The 11,936-nt window shown below is 37.7% G+C and overlaps 1 protein-coding gene across 1 annotated transcript; it reads left to right on the forward strand.

Moving 5' to 3' along the window:
• The first annotated feature begins 8,336 nt into the window (after positions 1-8,336).
• Positions 8,337-8,738, forward strand: LOC138907214 (uncharacterized). Its single transcript, XM_070197600.1, has one exon. It carries the CDS (start codon positions 8,337-8,339, stop codon positions 8,736-8,738), a length of 402 nt encoding a protein of 133 aa, XP_070053701.1.
• Positions 8,739-11,936: the final 3,198 nt, after the last annotated feature.

Here is an 11,936-nt window from a genome sequence, read left to right on the forward strand (position 1 = left end):
TGAACATAGTAGGTACTCTTTTAGTTTAAAAAAGAATGAACCTATTTATTTTTAGTTAGTTTTAGAAAGAATAACCCTTTTTAAATTTAAAAAGAATTTAACTCTAAACTTCTTATTTTATCGTAATGAGATAGTTTATAGCCACACAAATATTCATATATTGGGTTGGACTATAAATTTCAAAAGTCTTTTTTTTTTCTTCTTATACTCCCCGCCTAATCAAATTAGGTTCAAACTAATTATTAAAACGGATGGAGTATATTTTTTGTCTTTGCAAGACAGTCTAACGATTAAAAGAACAATAATTAACCTGGATTTGTAAGGATTTGAAGTTAATTACTTATGCTGCGTAGTTGAGTTTCTCCAGTTTTGTGTTAACAGTGCAAAAAAGAATAGGTTTATTCTTGTCTACTATTTGAATCTTCAAAAATCATGTGAATTCAAGAAGACAGAGGAACTTGGAATAAGCCAATAATTCAAGACACAAAATTATAAACAGTTGTTTGAGGTACATGATGCAAGATAGTAAGAAACAACTCCTGCTGCTCTCGTCTGATGCCTCTGCTTATCTTCTTACATAATTGGGGTAGGGAATCCTCGAACCAAACATGTGGACTGACCTAACAATATTTAGTTCCAATGCATTTTCTTTGCTTCATTTTCGGATTTAACGTTGTGATGTAACTTGTTTTTTTTGGGGGATCAAAATTTATACCTGACTGGTCCATTGCTCATCATCATCTTGGCTCTTTCATGACAGGTATGCTTCACGTCATGAAACTGAAAAAGCCTTGTAAAAATATGTTTCTTCTAGAATAATTTACTATGATGTAATAAATATTTTTACTTCTCAGATATATTGAGTATGTGTGAACAAAGTCTCGCATTAATGACTACTGTCCAATAGTTACAGGACTGTTAGGTGCTCTCTCATATGAGGATCTACACATGTAGGTTTCATTCCAGCCAATATATACTCTATTTTTCCCCCTCTCTAAACTTATTAGTAATAAATACTCAAATTCTTGTATAAGGTTTAGGATATTAAACAAAAACAAAAACAAAAAAACAAAAAGTAGAAGAGTAGGGCCCATATCCAGGATGGAAGTGGTCCATTTCATTTTTTGGGTAATCATGATTAATGAATAGAGGCAGCTGTTGTATGATGGGTTTCCGGGTCCACCCGTTAATATTCGCTTGGAAGTAATTTTTGGCCCGGACTATTTCGATTCTCATCCATGTTTTTTCCCTCATAGGTCTTCTTCATCTACAATATTTTGCCAGCCAATCCAAACATCTATGGAGAAATGTCCAGACTTAGCTTAATTTGTTTCATTCGTAAAGAGAAAGGGGTTATTTATTTTGTAAGAAGAATGGGGCAATATGTTCCTATAACATATAGTGCCCCTCCAAAGTCAAATTATGTCTATACATGAAAATAGAAACACATTTCTGGAACAACCTCAATCTATCATATGAAGCCCCCCCAAATAAAAGAGCACATGTTCTGTCTTGCAATGTTTTTGTAAGGAAGTTGATAACGCTGATAGACTCATTTTAAGGCCACTGTTGTTCAGTTAAATATTATTCTTGTTATTTTCTTGAGCGGGTGATCTATTAGAAAATAATTTTTCTATCTCACACAAAATAGAGATAAGGTCTACGTACGTTTTACCCTCTCAGTAAGGATGTCAGTGGATATTTAAAACCGATCGAATCGTACCGTACCAAACCGATTTTTAGATTTCTTTTAAGAAAACCATAATTTTTTATATAAATCTATATAATATAACATACTCCTACTATATGTTATATTATAAGCTATGAAAAGTAGATGTTGTCTAACCATCTATCTTGTTGTAACACTAATAACTAAACTTCAATATTTATAAATTAGTATTATGAATCAGTTGATACCCCCATACATATTCAGTTTGTATAATTGATATCAAGGGCATCCGCAAGGTTTGACTTCCTCGACTTAACAAGTCGGGACCAATCCAACACACAGCTCTTAACTGATGGATTTTGTTATTGTGAGAATCAGGTTTATGGGTTCGGGATTTTAGTCATTTTTAAATTATTGGGTTCCATATTAATAGTTCATATATATTCAATGAATTTTTTAGGACAAATATAAGGTTGAACCAAAGTTATTGAGTTCACGGAACCCATAATCCGAGTGCTAGCTCCGCCCCCGGTGAGAATCATATAGAAGACTAAATAGATAACTAAGTTTCAACAACCATCACATACTTCCCTCCCCATATAATATTTGTTACATTATATGAGCAAGTTTTTTTTAAAACTATTTTCTCTCTCGGCCCTTTGACTTTGCCATTCCAAACTACTGTGATCGGCCAAAAAGAAATTAGAAGAATATCCCAAATCAGTTTCTCTAACCACGTTGTTGTTGTTTTTTGAACAACTAAAATGGAACCAAACAATTTTTTTCCAATATTGTTTTAAACATTTTACTAAACTATTTGTGTACGAGTAAAATCAGGAATAAAGTTACCCTTGATTTTCCGATAAAGAAACAAGAAGGCAGCGCGGTCCGATGTAGCCAAGGGTAAAGCCGGGGGCTCCTATAGATCAGCGCCCGGGGAGGACAAATGGTGCGCCAAGAATCGAACATGGCCAAACATGGGAAGAATCGAGTTTGAGCAAAGTGAAGAACTGAGACTAAAGGAAAGACGGGTAAAAGGACAAACGAGGGGCCAAAATATCCGCCATCAATCGGATATTATGGTACAAATCTCGCCCGAAATCAATTGCGTATCACGATTTGCTAGAAGAAAAAGATTTTTACCTTATTTAGACTTGTACTAGGATTAAAACTCCCCTACTATATAAAAGGGGAGAACCTTTTTATTTTTCAACCACTATTGGCACACACATATCAAAGCAATAAAGTTCATTTTTGTTGTCTAACTACTGTTCAAAGAGTTCATCAACTGCTTATTTATTTAGTTACAACCGAGCCCGTCTCGAGGGCTTGATCGGAACCAATTTTCAGTGTTCATCTTAAAGTTAAGCTTAATTATCTATCGTATTTGGTTTGATCATTTTGTTTCCCTTTAATTCAATTATTTACTATTCTTAGATCATTCGTGTTAAATTAAATCACGTAACTTTTAAACTGCATATAAATTAAATTGTTACTCATTTTAAGGGTAAACAGTCTGCCGCTCACCGTGAGACTAAGGATAATAGTGGTGATTTAATACGAATCTCTATAACACACCCTATTTTACACTTGTTCTTTGAAGTTTGATTTCAGGTCCATTCAAAATGTCAAATTCTCAGTCTGCTCACTTGGACGTTGATATCGAGTCAGGCCACCATGATGAAAATAATAACGTGGTACCAAGCAATGACGTGCCCCCTATTGATCATAATGGTGTCCCAATCGTCGACCTAGTCGTCGCCAACTCACAAGTTGCCAGATATTCTATCAGATTTTGCTTCAACTGTTGTGAAGCCAATGAGTTTCGAGTATTGAGTCCTTGAGTGAAGGCCTGAAAGGCTCAATCGTCCGCGACCGGAGGCAGGTCCATTCGTTCCATTTGAAATCGGGATATGAATTCCCTAAGCATCTCATTATCTCTATGTTTCACTTTGAAAAGGTTTAACTTTCTGGTCTCGACCTTGATGGCTCCGACACGTGCTTTCACGAATGCGTCTGCAAGCATAGCAAATGAGTCAATAGAATTAGGGGGTAAGTTATGATACCATATCATAGCTCCCTTTGACAAAGTTTTCCCGAACTTTTTCAGTAGGACGGACTCGATCTCATCATCCCCCAAGTCGTTCTCTTTGATGACGCACGTGTAGGAGGTCACATGCTCATTTAGATCAGTTGTTCCATTGTACTTAGGAATCTCGGGCATGCGGAACTTCTTTGGGATTGGCTTCGGAGCTGCGCTCGGAGGAAAAGGATTTTGAACAAACTTCTTGGAATCCAGGCCCTTCAATATCGATGGTGCTCCTAGGATTTGGTTGACCCTGGAATTGTAGGTTTCCACATTTTTGTCATTGGCTTCGATTTTCTTTTCTCCCGATTCTACCCGTTTTGTCAGTTCCTTGAGCATTTTTATGATCTCGGGGTTAGTCCCAGATTCAGCTTCATTCGGCCTCTCCGTGACTGGTTCGTTTCTGTGAGTGATTTCCCGGGATGACTCGGGCTCAACTCTGCTGGGGGCGCGACTTTGGTTCTACAGCTGGTCTATCGAAGATCACTCGCAAGTTGATCCCATCTCCTTCACCGTCGTGTGTATTTTGGGTTACCGATCGAACTCCCCCGCGGACGTTGTTCTCAGGATTGGTAGGCAAATTCACATAGATCCACATGTGAGTTGGCGTCGATTGGGTCCGTGGCCGGAACTTCATTGGAATCTAGAGGGGGCACCTCGTTTCTGGGTACCATATTGTTGTTCTCGCCATGGTGACTGGACTCAGCATCCACGTTTAGAGGGGCAGATTGAGAGTTCGACATTTTAAACTTTGACCTGAAATTAAAGACACTTCAAAGAACAAGTGTAAAATAGGGTGTGTTATAGAAATTTGTATCAAATTTCCACTATTATCCTTAGCCCCATGGTGGGCGCCAAACTGTTTACCCTAAAAAATGGATAATAATTAAATTTATAAGTGGTTAAAAGGATACATGAATTTATTCAATACAAACGGTAATGATTGTTATAATAAACAGATAAGAGATGTAATAAATTATCAAACCGCTTGAAAATAGGGGGAGGGGGGAGGGGGATGATTCTGGACTCGAGGGCAGCCTCAATGAGGTATCCGTCTTCGATCTAGGGCTTATAATAAAGAAACACTGATCAACAAACGCAAGAGCTTTGAATAACAGAAAAATATTAGTATATTGCCTTGGTATACGTATTACAATGTCCTCGATGAATAATCGGACCCCCTTTATATAGTAGGGGAGTCCTACTCTAGGTACAATTCCATAAAAGGTAAAAAAATTTCATTTAACTAATCACCGGATTTCTACCTGTACGTGCCCAGATCCACGCCGTGATACCCGGCCGATCACGAAAATCACGGCCTCCCGTTAATCATGTTCGGTCTTCCGATAATGCTCTGTGAAGTCTTTTATGATTTGGACCAATACTGGGGTCACAACCCCGATATTCTCGAGAGTGGACGTCGTGCCCCCGGAACCTGTCTCGATGAGTTCCTTACCTCGATTCGGGCACCTTGTCATCATGTCCCTTACTCGATTTATTTTATCAGAAACCGGACCGTCTCATGGGTCCGGTTTCACCCGTATACAAGTATGTTTATGTGGAATATATGAAAGAAGTCCAACCCGAGAATTATAGAAGGTTAGGAGGGAGGGTCATGTGGTGCAATGAATGAGGTTATATAGCTTCAATTATAGGTAGATCCTTCTTTAAAGGTATTCAGTGGGGGGGGGGGGGAGAGATTATAGAATGTTTTCTCTTTTTTCATGACAATCTAACTAAAGATACAAATAATCGTATGAATAAAAGAAGCCGTATAATAAATGGAACACAGTAGATGGAGATGCATCCTACTTCAAGGACCATATAAATTACTTAATTAATATACTGATTGACTAATGAATAAAATTGATTTAGTTACAATAGCGAATGCATAATATCGAAAGGTTTGTTAAAGGGAGAGAGTACGCTCCCATTTTCTAGACATGTTTTCCAAGGAGGCACCGAATACCCCCAAAAGATTCTCTTATCAAATGCAGTACTGCTAGTGTATTTAGTATAATACTTCGCCGGTCCACTTTAATTAATTTTTTTAATTGTATCCATCTATATTAATGAATCTATCTTTTAGCATTAATTAACAATAAAATTAATTATATTAACCTTACTTTGCCTATTGGAAACACAATAAATACTCTTAGGCTTTTTACCTCAAGGGCAACTTTGAAAAAAAAAGTTACCTTCTTGATATTTGAAAAAATCAAATATTATGAATCATAAAAAAGACTAAAAAAATCAATTAAAGTGGATCGAAGAGAGTATTATTACTGTTGCAACACATGAATGGACCGATCAGATAAGGCTCTTCTTGTAAAGCACACAAGTAACTTTGTTAATAATGTAATGGATAAGGGGAGCTTGGTTAAAGATTAAAATTGTCACAAAATATTTAGGTCTATTTTATGACAAACGTGTGTCTTGGTTTATTGCATAATTATAATTAAATTGCATGTCTATAAATTTGAATTTGTAACGTTAAAAATTGGTACAAAGTAACTTTTTATTGTTTTAATGAATATATACACAGAGCAATAATGAATTATATTTTCCCCGTAAAATACTAACCTCCTTGGTTTGCAATGGGTTTCACTATTTCATTGAATCAGAAACTTTTCTGAAATGTGAAGGAAAGTACACGTGACGAATGGATTAGATTTCACGTGGGAGGAAATGGTCCAATGAAAGGGTGCATGTGGGTCTGGTTGGAAAGGAAGGGTTTGGTGCCCTGCACACGGACTCCGGAAATTCAGAAGCTTTTGAGCTCATCATTCATTCTTCTTTAACCACTAATCCCATCATCACACTATTTCGAGAGCACAAACAGAACAAAATCAATAATTTTTTGCCAGCTTAATCACTTCATTTCATCATGCATGTTTTTTAAAAAAAATATAAACTCTCTCCGTTCAAATTTATGTAGCGGCATTTCATATTTGATCGGATACAAAATCCGTTGAGCTGCCCTGTCTGTGTGCAATTAGTACTAGTCGTATGCTATTTTGTGGGTTTTGTAGTTTATTCCTTGGGTACCAGTGTTCTAACACACGTACCGTTGCACATGAATCCTACAGTGTAATATATAAACTATTGAGATGTATACTGGCATTGTATACGCATGTACACTGACATTGTATACGCATACTGTATATTTAATTATGGTAGTTAGTGGTTAGTGGGCAGCTCATTGCCAGCTGGCAAAGTTTTCTTTTTTTTCTTCTTTTCTTATAAAATGTACAGTGTACAGATATTACTCGGAAATGAGTTGAAAATAATGCATTTTTTCAACAATTATCTAGAGTCTTCTCTCCTATGTTCTATGGCTCTCGCTTGAACAGAGTTTGATTTCAATGTCTTCTCCTAGTTTTGACATGGTATCAGAGCTTAGGCTCCGATTCTCAATCCAACTCCTCGTCAATTTTGCTTAGTTCAACTCTCTTTGATCTGTTTCTCTTTGAATTTCATCTCCTCGTCAATTTTGCTTAGTTCGACTCCTTTTTTGCTCGATTTTTTTAAGCAATTATACCACTCGGCAGCACTTGCCTAGTGGCTAATATATAAATAAAATCCCAAAATGGGTCCAAAGCTTACAAGATGTCCAAACCAAAATAGAAGTTGAATGAAGCTACTAGCTATTAAAAAGATAGAAACGCTTTAATCTAATGAACTATCTATTACAACATGATAAGTTGAATGCTTCCTTCTCCTATTAGTGTATGTGAATCCAATTGTCATTGGCCAATACCAAGCATCACCTATCAAGCTCTCACCAGACGCCAGTGTATACTGTCCATAGGCTAAAATGAATTCCAAACATCTCCACCACATAGTTGAAGCCAGCATAGTCTTTCAAGTGTAGCTACTATATGATCTCCATATGCAGTGGACTGATTTTGTCCAAGTATTAATCATCTGCTCACTCATCAAAATTAATGTGTAGAAGAGGAGCCTGGCTTTATGCAAGCTTTGCAAGGCAAAAGTCAGGGTTGAGCTGGCTTTAGGCAGGCTTTTCAGGGCAAAAGCCAGGCTTGAGCTGGCTTTAGGCAGGCTTTGCAAGGCAAAAGCCAGGCATGAGCTGGCTTTAGGCTGGCTTTGCAAGGCAAAAGCCAGGAATGAGCTAGCTTTAAGCAGGCTTTGCAAGGCAAAGGCCAGGCTTTGAAATTGTGCCCTTTTGTGATCTTGTAAGCTTAGATCCTTCCATACTAGAACCTTTAATGTAGACATCATTCTAAATATTGCTAAACCATCCTCAGATTGAGCATGAAAGCATTCTAATACCACTGAGAAATGATTCAACAATCTCCAAAAATATCATATGATGGGTTCAGCATTTTCCATAGCATTTGGACATATCGTTTACAAGATCGCATTTTTTTGTGTGCTCGATTTAGGGTTCTCAGATCGCGTTTTTTTTTTGTTGAGAATTTTTCTGAAATTGAGTTTTTGACTGCTGAATTTTCAACTGGAACTTGCATTTCAGTATCCTCAACTACTTGAATCATGGCCAGAGAAGAAGAAGTGGCGAAATAAACTAATACCTCACTAAACTCGACTAGTCCTCTCTACATGCATCCATCGGAGAACGCAGGAACTACTCTAGTGTCGGTCCCTTTTGATGGATCTGTGTACAGATCGCGGAGAAGAGGTGTACTAAGAGCTTTGTTTGTGAAAAATAAGGTAGGATTCATTAATGGAAAATGTAAGAAGCCGGATGCAAACGATGCTCTCTTCGATCAGTGGGAGCAGTGTGATGATATGGTGACCTCGTGGATACTGAATTCACTTTCTAAGGATCTAGCAGATAGCCTACAGTATGTCAACGATGCAAAGGAGATCTGGCAAGAGCTAGAAGATAGGTACGATCAGACGAATGGAGCAAAACTATATCAATTACAAAAGGAGATCAGCGACCTAAGCCAAGGGACCCTCGATATCACTGGATATTATACTAAAATGAAAACGTTATAGGAAGAGCTAAACACCTTGAACATACATACTCAGTGCAGCTGTTAGTGTGTTTGTCGAGCCAAAGCTAATATGCAAAAGGCTGAACAAGATAGGAGGCTAATTCAGTTTCTCATGGGACTAAACGAAGTATATACAGTAGTGAGGGGAACTATATTGATGATGAATCCCTTTACCTAGCATAGCGTATGCTTTCTCTATTCTTATTCAGGAGGAGAAGCAGAGGGAAGTCAAGTCCGAGATTCAAGTCATGATCGACTTTGCTGCTCTAAATGCTAATACTTCAGGAGGCATCAACTTTAGGACAATTTTGTTAGAACTAGTGGTTTCAGAGGAAATTATAATCCTAACAGACCTAGGCTTTTTTGTGAGCATTGAAAAAGACCAGGGCACACCAAAGACAAATGTTACAAGCTTCATGGGTATCCACAGGGCATGAATAGGTTCAACAACAACTCACAAACCTTCAACAAGTTCAACAAAGGGAAAGTGAATGTTGCAAATATGTTTAGAGGACCAGGTGATGGAATGAATGCTGGAGAAAAGGATGGAATTTTGCAAGATCAGGGACGGAATTTGCACAATCTAACCAAGGAACAGTATGGACAGTTGCTGAGCCTCCTCGAGAACATCCAATCAGGAAATGCAGGGGGAAATTTCGGAAACACTAACGTGGCTGGTGGTGCTGTCAATTTTGTGTACTGTGACTTGCTGTAATTCTGTTGAGCATAGTAATCACTCATATGATTGTTTTAAGACAAATGCTGACTCATGGATCCTAGACTCCGGTGCCACAAACCATATGACCTTTTAGAAATCTTGGTTAACCAACACTAAAACCCTAGTTTACCCTTCCTTGGTGTCATTGCCAAATGGATATAAGGTGAAGGTGACACTCATTGGAGATGCAGTCCTTAGCTCAAAATTCACCCTAAGAAAAGTTCTTTTTGTGCCTAGTTTCAAGTATAATCTGATTTCTGTTCATTCTTTGACAGTCCATCTTGATTGCATAGTTGCATTTACCGAATTTGCTTGCTTCATTCTGCAGGCCCCTTATGTGAAGAGGCATCTGGAGATTGGTAAAGCAATAGATGGTTTGTACTTTCAGTTCTCAAAGTTTACTTCTAGCACTGTTTCTGATTTTGTGTCTTGCCCTTCCACTTCACATCACACACATGTAAATAAAGCACTTTCTGATTCATAGATTTGTGTACATAGTTCAAATTTGAATAAAGGAAGTGGCCATTCTGTGCTTAATGTCTTTGTTAATGGTGTTGATACTGTTGATTCCTTATGGCACAATCGATTAGGACATGTACCCTTTGTAAAGATAAGAGGTATCTCAACCATACCAGTTAAATTTGCCTCAAAACAACCATTCATTTGCCTTATATGCCCTATGTCCAGACAAACAAGATTGTCCTTTCCATTGAAAAGTTCATCCTCAACCAAAAATTTTGAACTAGGGACCTTACCATGTAAATACTCATGATGAACACAGATACTTTATAACCCTTGTGGATGATTATAGTAGGTCCACCTGGACACATCTTTTGGGCAGCAGGAGTAATGCTTTATATGTGATTAAAGCATTTTTCACCATGGTAGAAAATCAGTTTGGGACTTCAATCAAGTCCATAAGGACTGATAATAGACTAGAGTTCACCAGTTCTGAGGCCGTTTTATTTTTCTAGTCTAAAGAAATTGTCCACCAAAATACCTGCCCCTACACACCCCAACAAAATGGAGTGGTAGAGAGAAAATATAAATACCTCCTTGAAACAGCTAGAGCATTGCTTTTCCAATCCAAGTTACCCCCAAAGTACTGGGGAGAGTGTATACTTACCTCTACATACCTGATAAATAGATTACCTCCATCCTCCTTAAATAATAAATGCCCCTATGAATTGCTCTATAAGTAAAAGCCTAACTATTCTCATCTTAGAAGTTTTGGCTGTTTATGTTTCACTACTACACTGAAAAACCATAAAGATAAGTTTGAGCCAAGAGCCACTCCTCATGTTTTTGTAGGCTATCCATCCGGTTCAAAGGGTTACAAAGTCTTAAGTTCGGTCACAAGGAAGATACATGTGTCAAGAGATGTAGTTTTTCATGAAAATGTGTTTCCCTTCTGCTTGTCTTTCAATTTAAACAATGTGTCATGTCCTCGCCAGTTTTCCTCTGCATAACATATGCACCCTAATATATCAGTTTTTCCATCTGAACCTGATATGCCTCATGAGCCTTCATACCACTCTAGTGCAATGTCACATGGTCATTCAAATAACCATGACCAATCACCAATAGCCATACATAAAAATAATAGTCTGACAATTGATTCACCTCCACAAAGTCAGGACCAATTACATGTTCCTGATCTCAATAACTCTTTTGTATCAAGTCAATCACAAGAATACTTGAGTCATAATCAGTGCAAACCTGCTAGAACACACAAGACCCCTGCTTACTTAAAGGACTATGTATATTCAATCCCAAATCTCCAACCATGTTCTTCTAGCCAAAGTCAAGAAACACAGTCTACATCTTTCAGTGCCTTTGTACCAAACAAATAATATTTCTCTTTTAATGCATTGGTTCCTGAAAGTCAGCAGATGGTAAGAAACATTTCACATGAGTATGAACCTTGTTCATATGAAGAGGCAGACATTAATCCTGCCTGGCAAGCAACAATGACCCAAGAATTCCAAGCATTATACGCAAATCATACATGGAATTTGGTGCCTCTCCCAGATGGAAAGAAAGCTATAGGATGCAAGTAGGTGTATAAGATCAAGCATAAGGCAGATGGGAGCATTGAGAGATTCAAAGCCAGGTTCGTTGTCAAAGGGTACACTCAGCAAGCTGGAATAGACTATACAGACACCTTCTCACCAGTGGTAAATACGACCACTGTAAGGGCTCTAGTAGGGACAACAATTAAGACGGGTTGGCAGATATTCTAATTAGATGTGAATAATGCTTTTATTCATGGAGATCTACATGAGGAAGTCTACATGGAAGTACCACCTAGTTTAGCTATAGAGAGACCAGATTTAGTGTGCAAACTGAATAAATCTTTGTATGGCTTGAAGCAAGCAAGTAGACAATGGCATGAAAATCTTGTAGAAGCATTGTGTTCAAAGGGATATACTTACTCCTTGCTGGATTATTCCTTATTTCATAAGAAGAAAGGAGACACAA

This window comes from Nicotiana tomentosiformis, chromosome 1 (genome assembly GCF_000390325.3).
Source record: "Nicotiana tomentosiformis chromosome 1, ASM39032v3, whole genome shotgun sequence".
In the NCBI taxonomy this organism is placed as follows: Eukaryota; Viridiplantae; Streptophyta; class Magnoliopsida; order Solanales; family Solanaceae; genus Nicotiana; species Nicotiana tomentosiformis.